Source organism: Amblyomma maculatum, chromosome 9 (genome assembly GCF_055883805.1).
Source record: "Amblyomma maculatum isolate TAMU_Amacu chromosome 9, ASM5588380v1, whole genome shotgun sequence".
NCBI classification, from domain to species: Eukaryota; Metazoa; Arthropoda; class Arachnida; order Ixodida; family Ixodidae; genus Amblyomma; species Amblyomma maculatum.
This window is the reverse complement of record NC_139352.1, coordinates 80,821,336-80,842,131: the sequence shown is the minus strand read 5'-3', so window position 1 is coordinate 80,842,131 and position 20,796 is coordinate 80,821,336. Positions and strand designations below refer to the sequence as shown.

The following is a 20,796-nucleotide window of genomic DNA, read 5'->3' as shown; positions in this document are numbered from 1 at the left end:
GTAGGATTTTATGTGCATCCTGTCTCCTTTCCCTTTATAAATCAAATTCATTTTACTCTGCCGCCAGCTGTCCGGAATTTGCTTATTCGTTATGACTATTTGCAGAGCTTTTAACAACGTTTCCTTACTTTTTGGACCGAGTTCATTAATCAGCTTGATCGGAATTCCATCTATTCCTGTAGATGTGTTTTTAGGAATATTTTTTTCTGCCTTTTTCCAGTTTAGATTGGTCAGTTCTAAGCTGCTTTGTATTCTGCTACCTTGTGTTGCTTCCTGATTTGCGGAAATTACCCTATCGTCGCTCTTAAATGACTCGGCTATAACTGATGTAATGTAGTTCACTACGTTGTCTCCCTTTAAACAATTTCCCTCGTTATCTTAAATCCGATCCTGCTTTCTTCGATACTTCATCCCTAGCCAGCTTATATGGTTCTAGAATTTTCTTGCTCCGCCTCTAGAGGCATCGTGTATGTCAGCCATCCAGCGATCGGTGGACTGCCTTATTTTACTTTGGACGAGGGCCTGCACTTGAAGTTTCTTTTGTCGATATGATTCCTATTTTTGGTCGATTTCCTCCTGAGATACCTGTGTTTTCCGAGAGCACAGGCAGAGATGCGTAGTGTTCCTGTAAGGAACAGGAACACTAGAGATGCGCGGAGAGCAGAGCCATCTGTTGGCAAACCAAAAGACCAAAATGACACGTGACTGCACGCTGATTGGTGGACGCCGGCCGTGACGTCAGTGGACGCGCCGCGCGAGGCTTTTTTTTCTACGAAGCGTAGAACCACGCGGCGGCGCGATTTCGTCGTGGGAACTGGTGGGAACGCGTCAGAATGACGCGCGCGTCCCACCATCCGCGCGGCAATCGCGCCCTAAATCGCGTCATGCGGTTCCGGCTTTACACGAGTAACGCCATCGCTTGCTCTTGCGCGGGCACCCAGTGCCCGTCTGGATAGAACCGAGACAGAGTCAGCCATTCCAACTCAAAATGCACAAGCTCAAGGTTACGTATACAGAAAGGAGGTTGTAATACCGAGCGCCTCTCTTGGCGGATACTTGTGGTCCTATAGATGGCACCACGGGTAGCGGCAAAATTACTTTTCTGACAAGACGGAGGAAGTGCAGTGGACGCAGTCTGCCGCCTTACTCTTCTCGTGTATGCGCAATTTTTTCCACTCCGATATAAGTGCGTTTTTGCAATGGAATATACCGCGATGCCGTGACTCTTGCATGATGGAAGGGATTTGCGACAGGCAAGAGCCAGTTGCCGTCAGCACCTATCCCAGCGTATGCAGCACAGCGGTTAGAAAGGCTCGCAAAACGTAATGGCAGTCTCCCCCAGATTCGATTTCGCTCTTCCAGCGATGACAGAGACAACGGGAGCTTAGAAACGCCCAATGAAAGCAGGAAGAGAATCAAAACAACGAAGTCACAACACATTAATCCTACTATGCATTTCAGTCCAGATGCTTGAAATCTTCGTAAATTAGGCAAAACCTCCGAGACTCGTGCCCAGAACCGCTACGACGCGCTAGGAAAAGCCGCTCCTATCTGGTCAGCGTGGCAAGAAGGTGAAGCCCATGGGCTCCAAAACCAGAGGTTTTGAATCATACCAGTTGTGAAGCTCCACCAAAAAAAAGTGATTAGTTTTTGTACGCATTTCCGCGCCATTTGGATGGATGGAATGGATGGATGGAATATAGGAGCATCCCCTTTGAAACGGGGTGGTAGCAGTAGCTATCATGCTCATTTTTTTTTTCAATATATCTTAATTATTGATTTAGAATGGTTAACTAAACCATCATTGTATATATTAAATTTTGCTCCTACATTACTAACATTATGTCACTTCTCTGCTTTTAAGCCACCAGTCTTCCAGCCGTTTTTTTGCTAGTTTCCACCACCGGTTTATTCACCCGGCCACTGTTATCTCTAAACCCCAGAGCTTCAGGAACAGGATTGCGCTTGCACCAACTTCCGGATGGATACCATTACATTCGAGTATAATATGGTCAATTGTTTCACTGGAGTTTCCACATACAGCACATGCGTCATCTCCATTGTTAAACTTCTTTTTGTAGCTGCGTGTTCTAAGGCACCCTGATCTAGCTTCAAAAAGTAGGGCACTGCCTCTTGAGTTGTATGCAATTGTCGCGCCATCTAGAAGTGGACAATAGAAGCTTTCTGCTATTGCAGTCATTGCCTTCTGGAAATCACTTCTTTTTATTTTTTTTGCCTTGTTAACCCTACGGCTTAATTTTCGCTACTGCTACTCTTGGACATATTTTATTTTCCTAATGATTGCGCATTTGTCAAAAATCTGAAAGTTTGCAATTTAGACACAACTTTCTTTAGTGGCCGCGGGTGCGGCCACTATTCGTATACACCCGAATTTTGACCAATCAAAACCAATGTTTTTTTATAATGGGCCCTATGGGAAGTTTGGTAAATCGTAGCTTTGAAGAGCTCTCGCCAAACCTACGTAAAAAAGTAGCTGCATCACTTAGACTAACGACCAACGGTTTCACAGTGTCAAAGTGCACTGGCGGACGCTTTTTCAGTTCGTTCCACGGTTAAACTGCGGAATTTTCGGGAAACAGTCGCAGGTCAGTAAAATATTTAAAATGTTGAGTTTAACGTTCCGAAGCGACACATCGGCTATGAGCACAGCCTGAGTTTTCCGTTCTAGTTCCTCAAAATTAGGTGAAATTTTTCTAAAGTTGCAATTTAGTAACGAATTTTCGCTTTTTTTCTTTTACATAAAAATACATATTTTTCAGTGTCAGCTCCGTCTTTTTTTTTTTCTCTCGGTGATGAAATGTTATATTATAGTGCTGACGCTATAGTTTTCTTCCCTCGATGATCAAATGCTATGTTATTGTGAAGTCGAAAGCAACCTGTTTATCTTTGCATTTTGCTATCAAGAACAGTCTATTTGAGGTTATTTAATGCACAACAGGTTGTACCGGGAACTGTTATTGTAGATGGAAGTGTTATCATGAATTTAAAAAAAAAAAATAGGGGGTTCACAAATGTCGGGCGACAGCTTTGTTGACATAAGTGAAGTGATATAAGTTTATTTTATTGATTTCTTCACTCTGTAACGATTACGAAGAAGCCTTTGTGTGAAAGCTACCGCGTTTTCTATAATTGGTTTACAGGAAAGGAAAAGCGCAATGTTTATCACAATTAAGGCGAAAACCTTTCTAGGCTCAGGGAACGAAATCCCGTGCGCGAGATCTGTAATATTCCGCCAGATGTGTTCTTGTCTAACGTTCCTGCCAACTGCACTCCCACACTTGCTGTTATTGTTGTGGCTGTAGGAAGCGGGAAAAGAAAATGCACGGGCCTGCTACTGACTCTGTAGCTGAGCCACCTGATTGATTTATACATAGGGAAGGAAAGGCACGGTAACTGTCTCACTTCTTTTCTGTGGACACTTCAACCGCGCCCTAAGGGAAGGGATGAAGGTGGGAGTTTAAGTGGAAGGAGAGAAAAGGGAGCCGTAGTGGAGGGCTACGGAATAATTTCGACCACCTGGGGATCCTTAACGTGCGCTGACATCGCACAGCACACGGACGCCACTTCGTTTCGCTTCCATCGAAACGCAGCCGCCGTGGTCGGGTTCGAACCCTTTTACGTGTACATCTTTTACGTACAGCGGATCATCTTCGGCGCGATAGTGGCGCCACATGGTGTCGCATATTGAAGGCAGAGGTGGCGCTTCAGTGAAAGCCGGTTTTCGTTTTTTGTTTTTTTCATGCTTCTTGCATGTTGTTGACTGCTAAAACATAACACTGCAGTCGCCGAAGACGCGCACAAAAAGAAATCAACAACAGACGTCTGTAGCTCTTTTCTTTTGTGTTTTTGGTACACGACTTCAATGTCACGTCTGATGATTCACCCCAACGAGACGCGTTTTCGTCCAAATGTTGATTTCGCCGTCGACTGTTGTGGCATTGTACTGCGTTGTACAACAGACTTTACCTGAGCTCGCACATTCTACTGATTTTGTAGGCGTAGGCGAACATTCACACCCATATCTGCAATATCGCTTGTAAACAACAGCAGCAGGGCTACTACCTAAGGTGCAGTTTATTGCAAAGTGCGTCTGCACGCAACAGTACTCGAAGCGCGTGGCTGTCTGCGATCTTTTACGCGGGGCGAACCATGAGATGAGCGATCTCATAGACATGAAACTGACAGTAGGTCAAACGACAGTTTCGTTTTAGTGTTCGGCGAGCGCACTCGACCCACGCTAACGGTTAACCTAATGCGGTGCGCGACCGGGTAAAATTGAATTTGACGTACTTGCGAACTAAATGTTGAACATGTAGCTATGGAGAACGCTGTAGTGGAGAATTCCACAATTTAGAACTTATGGGGACCTTGAACATGCGCTGACGACGCGTAGCCCACTGATTGATTGATTGATAAACTTTATTGGGGAAAATTGGAGGTTAGGGTTAGTGGGTTAGGAAAGAGCAGTAGTCGGCAGTCCTCTGTCCAGGAGTCCGTTGGTCTCAGCAGCGGCTCTGGCCCGCTGCACCAGCATGAGCTGATGCTGTGCGTCCGAGTCGGCTAGGAGGTCCTCCCACTGCTCAGGACTAGGGCTATCTATTTTAGACATTATGGGGCTTGCCCAACATCCCCATAGTGTAGCAGTGTCTCCGCACCAGATACATTCGCTTTTGTATTGTGTTGGCCATATCTTGTGGTACAGGGCTCTGTTTGGATATGTGTTTGTTTGTAGGCGCTTAAGTGTAGTGGCTTGTTCTCGGCTTAGTGTGTCATGTAGAAGTGCGGACGTTTTGGCATTCAGCCTCATAAAAACGTGGTAGCCGCGGCTAGTATTCGGTCCCGCGACCACAGGATAAGCAGTCAAATGTCAAAGCCATAGCGGCGGGAAGGAAACTCTAATTGAAAGAGTAATGAAGATCTATTAGGCAATAACGGAAATCCTGGCAGCAATGAAAGGTACTTCAGGGAATAATGACAGATAGGTTTTTCATGGGATTAATGGTTCCTCTTCTAGAGAATAGAAGTGCTCTTTCAGATTAGCGATGATATCTCTTTGAGAAAAAAGCAAAACAAAAGACGATCAAAAAAGGCCGTCTTCAAGGGAGTAATAATAGATGGCCATTCGGCGAAATAATTACTGCTATTTTAGAGAGTAATGGTACATCACGGAATAATGAGAACAACACTTTAGAGAATAATGGAAACTTTTCTAGGGTGAAATGGAAGCTGTTTCAGAGAATAATACACTCCTTCATAGAATAATGGTTAGCCCAAAGATTAACCCACGACGCTCCGACGGGCCCAGGGTTAGTTCGAGGCGATAGGTAGGCTATACCAACTTGTGGTCGGACCAACGACAGTTTGATATGCTAAGGGAAGTGCTCTATAGTGCGGAGCTGGACTCGAATAAGCGAAACTGCTTACAAGGTTGCAATTGTCACCACATAAACACGAAGTTGAGCATGCCAATTCTCGGTATACGACTGGTTGCGCTAAGGTCTGGTGTTTATTGCAATGACAACCGTTACCCGTTGGAGAAGCCACAGCTGGCGAAAGATGAATTGCGATTCGCTTGTTTAATGGCCTCTGAGAGCGAACAAAGGCCAAAAGCCGCCAGAGCTAAGGCGAGATTTAAGGCTCAGGGGACTTAAAGCTACCTATATAACAGTAATTGTTCCACGAAATTAGATATCGGAGTAAGTAAACAGTCCCGCCTTTTTACGAAGACATAAAAAACAACAACGATGCTGGAACTGAACAATCACGAATTGAATTCGCGGAAAGACATTCGTTCGCAAGAACGCATCATAATTGGCTCATGATTCGGTTGTATATACGTCACCAGTTACCCGACTAGGCACCGCACAGTCTGTGCGGGCTAGTCACCTTGAACCAGTGCTCTGTATGACATACGCACATCGATGAACTGCGCTGTGTTCACCCTTTCTCTGTCCTTTTGTTTTTTCTCCTTCCGACGAAAGCGCCCAGTGACGTAAGAAAAGAGGAGAACGATTTCAAAGGTGAAAGGCAGCTTAGATGCAACTAAGGAGAGCGCGCGTGCAGAACAATAATAATCGCGCCCAACTTATAACGTTCGGCGAAGTGGGCGAGTACTTGGAAGGCTAGATCAATTGCGCGCTGTGCAACCCTCCTTCGCAGCATTGTTTAAACGCAGAACTGCGCAGCGATTACATCCAATTGAAAGTGCCGACGTCAAAAGGTCTCGGCATGTGGCGCCTCACACCTAATAACGCACAAAGCGTATCGGTGAAAACAAGAGACGAAGGAAGACGTCGAGAGACGATGAAATACATGTGGCCAAATGGCTACGGGGGAATCGCGAGGCTCGCAAGAAGAACGATGTTTTGCCATCCCCACGAAATAAAGACAAATAAAAGGGCACGCGAAAGACCACGGAACAAAAGAGCAGCAGTCTGGTGTGATGAGTGTTCGACATATATAAAATGACTGGGCAAAATAAAAAGAAAGCAGCTGAACGCGCTCTGCATTGTTCATCTAAGCTCGTGGCAGCAACGAAGAAAAGAGCAAACATAACACTAACGCGCGGTAAGACGAAATATTACCGCTGCGCGCGGCCAGATTAACAAGAACGGCACTCGGGTTCGAAGAAAGCGGTTCGTGAAACTTGTCGGAAAACGGAGCTTGCTTCCGGCTAATCGCGGGGCCAAATTACTACCCGCAAGTGCGCAGAACCACATTTCGTGAGGTTTCATGTCGCTTTCGTGTGATTGGGTCGTAACGCCAACAGTGACGGCCGCAACAGGAACTGGGGAAGCAAACGACCAATCACAGGCGGCGAGAAATGTCTGAACGCGGAGCCGCCGCATCCTGCGCACAAAGCTAAGTCACGTCAAGCACGTCATCGTGCTCCCATCATACCGTTACCAGTGTGGCATGGGCATGACCACTAGCAATGACGTCATTCCCCGTGGCCTAGGTTGGTTGGTTTGGTTTGTGGGGTTTAACGTCCCAAAGCAACTCAGGCTACGAGAGACGCCGTAGTGGAAGACTCCGGAAATTTCGACCACCTGGGGTTCTTTAACGTGCACTGACATCGCACAGCACACGGACGCCTTGCTTTTCGCCTCCATGAAAAAGCTGCTGCCGAGGCCGGGATTCGATCCCGCACCCTTGGGAACAGTAGTCGAGCGCCGTAACCACTGCGCCACCCCGGCGGGTCCCTAAGATAAGAGACCATGACAGGCGGACCAAACGGACAGAAAACTAATTGAAACGTCACAAAATAGCACCCTTGGAAGGCACACGAGGGACTGAACTACCCGACGCAGAGACCTCGCTCACATTGCTTCCGAGTTTAGGCGTACAAAGGGTGAGCGATTCGCCGTGTTCTGTATACGTTACACAGCAACACGCGCTAGAAATGGAACGAAACAAACAGCCATCACGCACTGGCTATCTTCGCAGGCCGCCGTTCCTTGGACGTGGGTTGTGTGCTTCGCACTCGTGGACACACCCTTCCCTTCTTTTCCTTGTACAGGTTCAACGCGTTGCGTTCCGCTAAAGACCTGCCTCTGATAACAGGCGCGTACTACAGAAGCAAAGTGGGCTGTCTATAGGCCAGAGGTCCGCAGCAACCCTGGCTGCAATCCGGGACGCAGCCACGACTTCCGTGTCGGGCTCGGCGGGTGTGGAACGTTACAGACACACGGCATTTTGCAGCGATAACCGTATCAGGCACTATCTGGGCGAAAAAATAAAAAATAAAAGCCTGCCTTGCGCATAGTACTGAACATTCTCGCGCTTAACCGTTGGGTGGATAGCGCTACTTATGGGCGATCGGACCATAATTGGTGAATCCCGCGGTTTGCAAGAGGCAGGTTGGAGATACGCGTTACCTCAGATGGACACTGAAGGAAAACATAATATCAGGACGCTATGCCTAATCAACGTGTTACCCCTTAGCAGCCTCTTTACATGCTCCCGCATTAAGAGGAACATCCGAGGCGGCTACCACGTGCGCCGTCAGGCGTTATAAATTTAAAGTACGAAGCGACCGGGTAGAACCGATGTGGCCATTGGCTGGCTTCTGCATTGCCCCGCCGGGGTGGTACAGTGGTAAGACGCCCGACTACTGTCTGGAATACTCGGGTTCGAACCCGACCTCGGCGGCTGCGCTTCGATGGTTGTTGTTGTGGCTGTAGGAAGAGGGAAACGAAAATGCACGGGCCTGCTACTGGCTCTGTAGCTGAGCCACCTCCGCTACCTCGTGCAGATAGAAGAGAATATAGAGAAGAAAGAAAAGGAAGAGGGAAAGAAAGATGCGCGCCGCAACAACAGCCGTCGTCCACCACCAGCGGTGGCGTGTGCAATGACGGCCTGAACAGATAAAAATTCGGCGAGCCCCCGCCGCAAGCGGCGGGGACCCACCTGTACCAGTCCAGGCGAAACGAAGAGGCGTCCGTGTGCTGTGCGATGTCAGCACACGTTAAAGATCCCCAGGTGGTCGAAATTACTCCGTAGCCCTCCACTAACGGCTCCTCTTTCTCTCTTTCCACTTTAACTCCCACCTTCCTCCCTTCCTCTACGGCGCGGTTCAGGTGTCCACAGAAACAAGTGTGACACATACTGCGCCTTTCCCTTCCAGTGAACCAATTATTATAATTATTATTATTATTACTTCGCAGGTCGCTTCGATATCAGTCCTGCCCTCCCAACGTTCCCTCACCGCTAAAAACTGACTGCGTTGCCAATGAAACCGCAAAAAACCGTCTCTTTCATTCATTTAATCACGTGCGATATCGAATACCTTGGTGACGTATCAACTTCCGGCTTACAGAGGATCTCAGAATAGAGATACTTCCTGGTGTGCCGATCGTATAAAGGCCCTTCAATTATTTTAACTTTCAAATTCCAACCAGTGCAGACAATCACACTGAAACAGACTCCGTCATAACAGTTTTAACGTGAGCGGCAGTGAAACCCAACCATTGTGATCCGAGCCCATGGAACCGCGGCGCCGAACCGCAGCTCATACGAAAAATCACCAGACGATGGGGTGACGCGTGCGTTTATTTATTATTTTTTTTACGCCTTTTCTATCTCGCTATCCCTTTATTTCCGCCGCCCCAGTTCAGGTGCTTCAGATATAAGATAGCAGATACCGGGGCCGGCAAACATCTTTTCTTTTCTTTTGTACATACAATAAATAACCACTACAACAACAACGCCTTTTCTAGATTATAACCGGTAAGATTTCAAATAAAGTAGTGTCTGTCCCGGTAATGTGGTAGCCTGTCTATATCAGCAAGTCTCAACTTGTTCTAGCTCACCGAATCTTTGCTGGAATAATTCGAAACGTCGGACAAAAAGTTTTAAACTTAAAGGTTTCCATCCCAAACGCTCCCAGACTAAAAACAACGGCGTTTCTGAGGGAGAGAAGACTGCCGGATAATCAAATTTGGATAATTTTGATGACTCACTAGCATCTAAGGACGATAGCACTGGGCCTAATCACCAAGGCATATGTTGAGTAAAGAGGAAAATACGCCCGTTTTTCGATGGAGGCGAAGAACTAGGCGTCCGTGTGCTGTGCGACGTCAGTACACGTTAAAGAACCCAAGGTGGTCGAGATTTCCGGAGTCCTCCACTACGGCGTTCCTCATGAGTAGCCCGAGTCGCTTTCTGACGTTTAAACCCCATAAACCAAACCAAGCCCATTCTTGCAGTTATCACCATACCTTTCCGATAGCTCGCACCTGCCCTGCGCGCCGACACACACGATGGGAAAGGTTATTTTATGTACTTGCCTAGGTGTTAGGCATTCATACAATTGTGCGGTGATAAGTGAAAATTATTCACATTTTTATACCATTTAACAGATGTCATGCAATGTACCTTACAGGACTAAAAAGAAGAAAGCAAGACGCCTCAGAATATGTAGGTGTCGGCAGAACAAACATAACCGAACACGTCATTCCGTTGATTCAAGGTGCGCGCCGATAAGAAGCGCGCAACGACGACGCGTTGCGCAAAGACGCGTTCAGAGGTCGCGACCGCGAGCTAGGGAAGAGCGGAAAGGCGGCGGTCACTCCGCACACTAGACGCGGTGGGCAAAATTGCGTCATGCGACGCGACCGATAGGAAAATGAAGTGCAACGATAACGACGGCCGTCGCGCTGGGGCCACGCACGCTGCGTCTACATAAATGGACAGCGCTGTGAGCCCTCAAAATGGCGACGGCCACACGCGTCACCGGACGACGCCTGGCTCTGTTGTAAGCAAGAAGACGAGGCCCTTCGTCGAGAGCAAAGAGCGCAGTTCTCCGCAACCAAAGGTCCCACCACGCCCGCAGCGCATGCGTTAATATTCATGGGCGACGACGATGCCTGCAGTCGCCGCCGAGTAGCTATGTTTAGACATGCGGACGTACTGCTATACAAGTGCATGATACGCTTAGGCACATTGTGCTTTGTAAAGCAGAGTTTTGCCTGTTGCAATATTCACAGCGCAAGTTGGCTCCAAAATGTTGAGATGTGGCTCTTAAACACATAAAAGCGAAGTATATACGTTATGGGGTTTAACACCCCCTCGCGACGCATCAGCAGTGAGGAACGCTGTAGTTAGCGGTTTCGGGCTTAAACCTCTTAGGGTTCCGTGAAGTACGCTGCCTCCGAACAGGACATGGGTGCAATTCTAGATACCTTGTGGCGTATTGCAATCGGCGATACGGAGCACAGCCCTGAATCCGCGAAGGAGCGCAAACACCGCCTCGGCAAATATCGGAACTCCAAATCTGAACTGGAAATCACGCTTTTCGCTTGGCGAACCAAGCAAGACGAGCTCCGGTCGCCGTTTACAAAACGCCGTTAGTTTGCTGGACCAATTAAGGTGAGGAAAGAAATTACGAAACGGACGTGTTGTATCATAGCGAGTTCTGTTGTGAAGTTCGGTGATTACAGAACATACGTATAGTTAAACCCCGTAGTACAAAATCAGTACAAGTGCACGTTGTACGACATAGTCGGCCACGTGGTTACACGCCTGGTTCGCAATCCAAGGTCGATTCGTGGCTTCGAATCCCGTCCATAACCCAAAAAATTTCTTTCAGGCGAGATATTTTACGGTACAAAGTTAACACACTTGAGACGTGCGGCGGCGTATAATTAGCATTGCACATTTCCCGATTCAACCAATCTCATTAAACGCGTGACGTCACGTTTAGCTTCGGATTTGTGGGGTGTTTGAAATTTTCGTGTGGAGTAACGTGGCTGTGCCGTCGTCAGGTTTTAATAAATAAATAATAATAATTGATTCACAGGAAGGGAAAGGCGCAGTATCTGTCGCACTTGCTATGTGGACACCTGCACCGCGCCGTAAGGGAAGGGATGAAGGTGGGAGTGAAAGTGGAAAGAGAGAAAGAGGAGCCGTAGTGGAGGGTTACGGAGTAATTTCGACCACCTGGGGATCTTTAACGTGCGCTGACATCGCACAGCACACGGACGCCACTTCGTTTCACCTCCATCGAAACGCAGCCGCCGCGGTCGGGTTCGAACCCGGGAAATCCGGACAGTAGTCAGGCGTCTTACTACTGCACCACCCCGGCGGGGCAAAGAACGACTCCGTATTAATTACGTCGCCGATGAGCCATATAATGATCATTAAAAATTGGAAATGGCCTAGTTAAAGAGTCGGAAGCGGTGGCTGCTTAACTAAACAATAAACTGATCTTATGGGCACACTGGCACTGGACACGTTGCAGTCGAGATTTCAGCACCCAGATCGAATTCGGGATGGGATGTGCGGGGCTCCCATCCCTGTGCCTTTTGGCATCCACCGGTTTGCCCAATGGGCACATCCTTTCCCATGGCCTGGCGATCGGCTTCCATATGGGCGAAATGCTGAAGCCAACGAACTATGAAAGAATCGGAACGTTTTCCAGCACTTCTAGCCTTCTATATTTTTTTTTCTCAGAGGGCTCTAAACATAGTTTGAAACGTTAGGAGAAAAAAAAAAAAAGATTAGAGGTCGTTGACCCCTAATTGAGAAATGATGGCGAAGTCGTGCTTACTGAGCCATTAGAGTCGAATCATCATGACATTCAAAAGATGTCACACAAGCTGAAAAAAGCCATAAGTTCTCGGTGCAACGAGGTGACGCTACACGGCTTACGAAACGGGCTTTGTAGCAGCACCAACTGGGTAGGACGCAACAGCTCTCGAAGCTGATACTGCAACGTGTCACATGAGTGCGGGATCACGGTATGCCTCTCTTGCAATTTGTTATATGTCGGGGTCATTAAACTGAAATGGCACCCACAGCTTCGCTGATGAGAGCTGCAGAAACGCTGAGCACCGAGGCAGGCTCCAGTCGCACACGACGTTATAGTTGGAGAAAAAAAATAAAAATAAAATACCGGTTCTGAGCACCGTTCTCAGAAGTGCACTGGCTCCGAGGAGGCGTACACAAGTGAGAATACATTGTGATATTCGTGTTAAGCAGATTTAAATACGCACCTTTCAGGCGCTTTGCCGTTTGTAGAGAATGAGAAAGAGGGGGTGAAAGAGGCAGGGTTGTCACTTGCTAGAGTGAACACAGAAAAACGTGAACTATTGTCATAACTCCGCAGAACGTCAACCGAGGGCGATGTGCTCACTTTGTTGGGTACGTGAAAAAATATATTGCCACAGTTGTCGCATGAATAGCAAAATTCGCAGAGAAAGTCAATGCTGACTCGATGCTGAAAGTCAACCTTCCCATTTCACCTTTACCTTCATCCCTTCGCTCTGGTACAATATCGGTGGAAAGACTAATCTGTTCCTTTCCATATAGTTATAGTATATCTACAAACCCTATGGCAGGCGCTCAAGCTGTGTGACATTAACGGAGAGAAAACATCCAAGATTCCAGGGCTATGAACTCGAGTGAGAAGCGCCACTGAGCGCAGGAAGCCGATACTAGAGAGATTTAGCGTAGCGCGGTCCGTTACCGTGATCCCCCGCGCGTTCCACTGCGCTAGCTTTGGACCGGCCGTGACTGCGCATGCTCAGATCATCTTGACGGCGCTAGATGGCGCCACATGCTGGAAGTAGCCACGAACACCTGCCGCGTCGGGACCAATCAGTGCGTACGCAATCGCGGCACGCGGTAGCGCGGATGCTAAAATCTCTACTACTACAGGCTCCGCACTGTAGCGGGGACGTTACTTGTAAATGTTCGAGCTTTGAAAGGTATAGTCTGCTTCTAGGTCTGTAATGCGCGACGGATAGCGCACGTAATTATGGAGCACAAGGTTCCAGACTCAAATCCTGGCAGGCTCGTTCTGTTCACAGCTGCGTACAGTAGGCGTTCACACGACCCAGGACAGACTGAAGCCACGCCGCAACAGGGGAGGTGCCAGCAGCGGCTCTCGTCGCAGAAGCTCGGGAACGATGCCAGCTTCCTGCGTTAACTGCACTTGCTACCTCTATGGTTACAAAGTATCGTACAGAAAAACTCCTTGTTAACTCTGCAGTGTTTACGACTATCGCACGAAGGGTTAGGACCAAGAAGAGAAACGAAGTTTCATCCCCCTATGTAGCCAGGAAGGAACAAGACGGGGACGGTACTCACCTGGATGAAAAGAGGAACTCCTCCAGCGTCGCTGCCAAGTCCGACCATAGGTCCTTGAAGTAGGCCTCTGCACGCATACAGGTACACAAAGACCGGCACTGTCAAGAGAAGATAACCGAAGTAGTGCGGCCGCGCACAACAATACGCAAAGTGTCCATGACGCTAGAAGGAGCGCGATGAAACCAAGCGAGGAAAAAAAAGAAAGACCGCTGCTCGCAACTGTGTACCTGTGTACCTGTGGTCCAAGTTCTTTCGTCCGCCTCCTTTCATTCAGCTCTTTCTAGCACATCATGGAATTCACCGTCTCTCGTAACTATCGTCGCTAATACACAGCGCTCCTTCAAACACGCCTCGCCTCCGATGATTTAGTGAAGCTGTGATTCACACGCCTCCCACCGACCGGTTAAAGAAACAGCGTCAATTTCGACGGCTCCCCTTTCGTGCTTCTGAAGATCACAAAAGACCCCTAAATTTCCTTTCCGCTCCTGTTTGTATAAAAATTTCACTCGCAGTACCACGGAAACCAGTAGCAGGACCCAATTAAGCCCCCACCTTGAGGCGGGAGTCAGGTAGCGTCACTCGCTGAAACCCATGAGCCGTTTCATAGTTTACTCACCCTCACAGAATAAGGAGCGTATACTGGTCAGTCGAGCCGGTGTGTGACCAAGACAGCGTTCCTGCTAAAAAAATTATACTCATCTTCTTTTTTTTTTTTTTTCACACAAGAGTACTTTCGCAGCTGTCCGCACCGAGAGGCGTTTTTTGCCACTGATTAAAGCCCATTGTTTACAATCCGGTCGCAATTCGATGTATAGAGGCAAAGAATGTAAAACACTATTAATTTGGATTTCAGTCCACGCTATGTAACTGCGTATGGTCAAATATAAGCCCGATCTCTACAGCGTAGCTGACAGACCAGTGTGCTGATTTGGCAAGTACATAAAACGTATTATTTTAATGCTACTGCAACCACCACCGGGATGACAAATGTTGCGTCATTCCAATGCCCATGACAACCCGAAGAGCCAATGTCATTTCAAATTTTCATAATGGTTTTTCAGAGGCATCAAAGCAAAGCGCTGAACATGGAAGAACGCGCTCTTTCCAATTCAGGCAGGGCACACGGCGATAAGATAACAAAGCAATGAGGGGCCAACCGTTGTTGTGGGCGATGGGTAGACCGACCCGGAGCACGGCAAGCAGTGACGTCACGGCTAGCTTCCACGTCGACTGGCTGGGGCAGTTGTACTTCATGGACAGTGGCACATGCAGCGTCTGCAGCAGAGTAAAAGGAGACAGAAAACAAAGAGAAAGTAAGCGACACTGAACCCGATACATCGGGGGACAAAACAGGCCTACCATGCATAAATATAATTTATCAGGAACGGTGGCTCAGTAACTAATACGTCAGGCTGCTGGTCCCAAAGTCATGGTTCGAATCCAGGCCGCATTTCGATGGAGGTGAAATGCAAATACGACCGTGTGCTCTGTGATGCCAGGACGTAATAAAGAGGTCCAGGTTGCCTGGAATATTCCAGGGACTTTCACCACTATGCCCTTTATTGTGGTCAACGTGCGGCTTCGGGACGTATCACTGCGCAATATATATATATATATATATATATATATATATATATATATATATATATATATATATATATATATATATATATATATATATATATATATATATTGTACTGTGATAGTCATCGCCATCGACATGCACCTGTGCGTTGTGCGACGAAGAAGAAGTACGCTGGGCTCGCCGTTGCAAGGTCCTGTCCTCACAGCTCTCCATCTGAGCGTCAATAAACGCCCTATTACAATTGGCGGAGGTGCCGGAAACGATCCCACCCAAACTGGAACTGCGAAGCCGTACACTACCCTCTACGACCGCCATGCAAGACACTTCGACGCAGCCGGCCGTTCCACCCACGATCATGTGTGCTGGCGTCGTGCGCCAGCGTGACCCTTGCCTGTTCAGCGGCACGGCCGATCAAGATGTCGACGACTGGCTGTCATCCTATGAAAGAGTAAGCACCTACAACAAGTGGGATGACTCATACAAGCTCAGTAACGTCATATTCTATCTGACGGACGTGGCGAACCTCTGGTTTCGCAACCATGAGGCTGACCTGTCATCTTGGTCGACATTTAAAAAGAATTTCGCGGAAGTGTTCGGCCGCCCGGCAGTGCGTAAGCTTCGTGCCGAACAACGTTTACACGATCGTGTTCAGCGTGCTGATGAGACCTTTACCAGCTACATAGAAGACGTCGTTGATCTCTGCAAACGAGTCGACCCGGCCATGCCGGAAGCAAACAAAATCCGCTACATCCTCGAGGGCATTTCTGAGGACGCCTTCCAGATGCTGGTAGCGAAAGATCCCACCAGCGTTAGTGAACTCGTGAAGCTTTGCCATAGCTACGACGAGCTCCGCAAGCGGCGCGCTTCTAGGCGCCGCTCCAGTGTGTGCGACGAAGGCGTATCCGCATTAGCCCTGGGTGGTTCGCCAACTTCTGAAGGGAGCCCGCTGAATCAAAAGATCAAAGATTTTATTCGTGAAGAGGTCGCACGTCAAATCTCACTCCTTCCCCATTTTCAAGACTCGGGCCGCCTCGTTCCTGAACTGGCTCCATCTTTGGCCCCTGCTATACGCCGTATCGTGCAAGAACACGTCGCTGATGCCTTGCCGTCCAACCCCGTGGTGCCGCCTGTGACGGCACCTCTCACGTATGCCCAAGTAACGGCTAGGCCACCACCTTCGCCCACGTCTGGCTCCTATGTGCAGGTCCCTGCCTACCGTTCACCGCCGCATGCTGAGCCTTCGTTTCAAGCCCCACCCTCAAGGTTCCGCCCACATCCTATGAAACCTTGGCGTACTACGGACAACCTTCCGATTTGCTATGCCTGCGGTCGGCCGGGCCATGTTGCGCGCCTTTGTCGCCAGCGCCTCCAACCTTCACAGCCTGACATTCGATTTTACCCGTACGATACCGACTCACGCTCGCAAATGATTCCGCCCGGTTCTCAATTTGTCCCACAAGATCGCCAAACCTATACCACTCGTCGATCACATTCTCCTCGGCGCCGATCGCTTTCTCCAATGCTGCGACGTTCTACCAGCACCGTTGAGGGAAACTAACAGTCGCAGTTCCGGGGGCAAGAACTGCGCTTGTTTCGAATTCCTCAAGTCCTCCATGCCGTCCCGCTAATGTTATCAAAGTTTCTGTAGAAGGCGCCACAGTTCTCGCTCTCGTCGATACCGGTGCAGCCGTCTCCGTCATCAGTGAAGCGCTCTGCCGTCGAATTCGCAAAGTGACCACTCCGATTTCCGACTTTTCGCTCCGCACCGCCTCATCACAGCACATTCACCCCTCCGCATCTTGCACAGCCCGTGTGCTCATTCAAGACGTCTTGTACCCCATCGAGTTTATTGTTCTGCCGAACTGCTCGCATGATATCATCCTCGGATACGATTTTCTATCGACTCATCAAGCCGTTATTGACTGTGCTCGTGCACAAATTGCCTTCGCCCCCCTCTGTGATGCCCCCTTCTGTGATACCCCTCCCCGCACTGCAAAACTTCTCGTCGCCCATGACACCGACATTCCTCCGTTCTCTGCTGCCCTCGTACCACTGTCTTGTGAGTGGGTAACTCCTTTGACTGCGATTTTTACACCTTCCGAAGCCACCTCCCGTCATCCCTGCCTCCTTTTTCCGTTCGCTGTTCTCGAAATTCAAGACGGCAAGAGTGCACTTTACGCCTCGAACCCATTTTCTTGCCCAGCAGTCCTGCTCCGTGGCGAATGCATTGGACGTCTTGAAGAGCTTGATCCCAGTCATATCACCACTCTTGCTGACTCAACCCCCTCCTTCGACGTTAGTCTGTGCTCTTGCGATGTTGCGACCGCTTCGACGCCCTCCGACGTTTTCCAACATGCTATTGATGCTGATCTTCCACTTGCGCAACGTGATCAACTTGTCGCCCTCTTGCAGAACTTCGCTTCTTCATTCGACTTTCCTCAAACTGACTTGGGCCGCACGTCTGTCGTAGAGCACACCATCGACACCGGTAAAACTGCACCTTTGCGCCAGCGCCCCTATCGCGTATCGGCTTCGGAGCGCCAAGTAATTGCTGATCATGTGGACGACATGCTCCGTCGGGGTGTCATTCGGCCATCCCACAGTCCCTGGGCGTCTCCAGTTGTGTTGGTACCTAAGAAAGATGGCTCCTTCCGGTTTTGTGTCGACTACCGCCGGCTCAACAAGATCACGCGCAAGGACGTCTATCCTCTGCCACGCATCGATGACGCACTAGACTGCTTGCAGGGCGCCGAGTTTTTCTCCTCGTTGGATTTACGATCTGGCTACTGGCAGGTGCCAATGGCTGACGCTGACCGCTCTAAAACTGCCTTCATCACACCAGATGGATTATATGAATTCAACGTCATGCCCTTTGGGCTTTGCAACGCCCCGGCCACATTTGAACGCCTCATGGACACTGTGCTTCGTGGATTCAAGTGGCGAACCTGTCTTTGCTATCTCGATGATATCGTAGTCTTTTCTACCGATTTTCAATCCCACCTGCTCCGACTGAAGGACGTTCTCACTTGTCTCGCTACCGCCGGCCTCCAACTGAATCTGAAGAAGTGCCGCTTTGCTGCTCGCCGACTAACAATTCTAGGTCATGTCGTTTCTAAGGATGGCATTCTTCCCGATCCCACCAAACTTCGTGCAGTTGCCGAATTCCCACGCCCAAAATCACTGAAGCAGCTACGAAGTTTCATTGGCCTATGCTCCTACTTTCGCCGCTTCATCTTAAATTTCGCCTCTATTATTGCTCCTCTCATCCAGCTCCTCTCCGGTAGCTCCGACCTCTCCGCATGGACACCTGCTTGTGATGACGCCTTCAACACTTTACGCCGTCTTTTGGTTTCGCCTCCCATCCTCCGCCACTTCGACCCGAATGCGCCAACTGAGATTCACACTGACGCTAGTGGTATTGGGATAGGCGCCGTTCTCACCCAACGCAAACCTGGTATCCGAGACTATGTGGTGGCGTACGCAAGCCGTACCTTGACCAAGGCAGAGTCCAATTATTCTGTTACGGAAAGAGAATGCTTGGCCATTATTTGGGCCATCGGCAAATTCCGTCCGTATGTCTATGGCCGACCATTTTATGTGGTCACTGATCATCACGCTCTGTGCTGGCTGGCGTCCCTCAAGGACCCGTCCGGCCGCCTTGCTCGCTGGGCTCTTCGCCTCCAAGACTATGACATTCGTGTCATATATCGCTCAGGCCTCAAGCATACTGACGCGGACGCTCTTTCGCGCTCACCGCTGCCTCCCTCTTCGTTGCCTGATGAGATCTGCGCCTACGATTTGTATTCGCTTGCCACTATTGACATGGCCACGGAACAGCGGCGCGACCCGTGGATATCTACACTTCTGGACTTTCTTTCAAGTCACTCTCCAGGTCGTCTGTCTCGGGCGCTTGCCCGCCAAGCTCACCATTTTTCAATTCGTGACGGGCTGCTCTATCGCCGCAATTATCTTCACGACGGAAGGAAGTGGCTTTTAGTCGTCCCCCGTCATCTCCGCGCCGAAATTTGTGCTGCTTTCCATACTGATCCCCAGTGCGCCCACGGCGGAGTGTTGAAAACCTACACGCGCTTGCGTCTACGCTTCTTCTGGCGTGGAATGTACCGCTTTGTCCGCCATTTTGTCCGCTCCTGCCAGTCTTGCCAACGCCGAAAAACTCCTCTCAAGTCCTCTGCTTCGTTGCAGCCGTTGCCCTGTCCTGCCCGTCCGTTTGATCGTGTCGGCATAGATCTATACGGTCCCCTTCCTACAACTTCAGCTGGCAACCGCTGGATTATCGTGGCAGTGGATCATCTAACCCGCTACACTGAGACATCATCATTGCCCTCTGCTTCCGCACGCGACGTGGCTGCCTTTATTCTGAAAAACCTGGTTCTTCGCCATGGTGCCCCTCGCGAACTGCTCAGTGACCGCGGACGCGTTTTCTTATCAGACGCTCTTGAGGCTCTCCTGAAAGAATGCCGCATCATACACCGCACCGCTACCTCGTACCACCCTCAGACGAATGGACTGACAGAACGTTTTAACCGCACTCTCGGTGACATGCTGGCTATGTACGTGAACACCGACCATTCCAATTGGGACCAAGTTCTACCGTTTGTTACTTACGCATATAACACCGCGACACAGGCCACTACTGGATTCTCTCCATTCTTTCTCCTTTACGGGCGCGAGCCACCCTGTACTATGGATACACTTTTTCCCTACCGCCCTGACGTTTCCGAATCTTCCCCGCTATCCGATGCCGTCACGTACGCAGAAGAATGCCGTCAGCTCGCCCGCTCTCTCACAACAGAAAATCAGTGGCAACAAAAATACCTCCGTGATACCGGCGAAGCTTCGCCATATCTCCCGGACACACTGGTGTGGCTCTGGGTGCCCTCCACAACCCCTGGCCTTTCAAAGAAGTTTCTTGCTCGCTACCACGGGCCATATAGGGTCCTCCAGCAAACATCTGCAGTCAACTACGTAGTTGAGCCCGTCACGCCCTCTGCGGACTTGCGTCGCCGTGGTCGTGAAACAGTTCACGTGAACCGATTGAAGCCATTCTATGACCCCGCTGTGCTTTCCGCGCCATAAGTCGCCAGGATGGCTCCTTTTTTTACCCGGGGGGAAAATGTACTGTGATAGTCATCGCCATCGACATGCACCTGTGCGTTGTGCGACGAAGAAGAAGTACGCTGGGCTCGCCGTTGCAAGGTCCTGTCCTCACAGCTCTCCATCTGAGCGTCAATAAACGCCCTATTACAATATATATATATATATATATATATATATATATATATATATATATATATATATATATATATATATATATATATATATATATATATATATATATATATATATATATATCACACATTGTGGAACGCAACAGGTTACGATGAATAGCCACTATGCGAATAACTGTGGCACAGCCCGACATACACGCACATATGCCAGACATATTCATGCGTATACGTCGTTACTATTTTGCGCTGCGGCAAAGTGGCAGCGGCAGGGCAGAAATTACTCCCAGAAGAAGGGCCCGTGCAACGTGAGCATGTTTCGGTTTCGCCAAAAAGTTTGCATCGACAGATTGT

At 49.2% G+C, this 20,796-nt stretch overlaps 1 protein-coding gene across 4 annotated transcripts in view; it reads right to left on the bottom strand.

Moving 5' to 3' along the window:
• The window catches only part of mon2 (Mon2 homolog, regulator of endosome-to-Golgi trafficking), a 239,330-nt gene that overhangs the window by 40,120 nt on the left and 178,414 nt on the right, over window positions 1-20,796 (bottom strand). For all 4 annotated transcript variants that reach the window (XM_084579205.1, XM_084579206.1, XM_084579207.1 and 1 more), the window contains 2 exons: window positions 14,769-14,886; window positions 13,612-13,678 (listed from right to left, as the gene is read on the bottom strand). In XM_084579205.1, coding sequence (XP_084435331.1) covers window positions 13,612-13,678; window positions 14,769-14,886 — 185 coding nt within the window. The remainder of the gene's footprint in view (window positions 1-13,611; window positions 13,679-14,768; window positions 14,887-20,796) is intronic.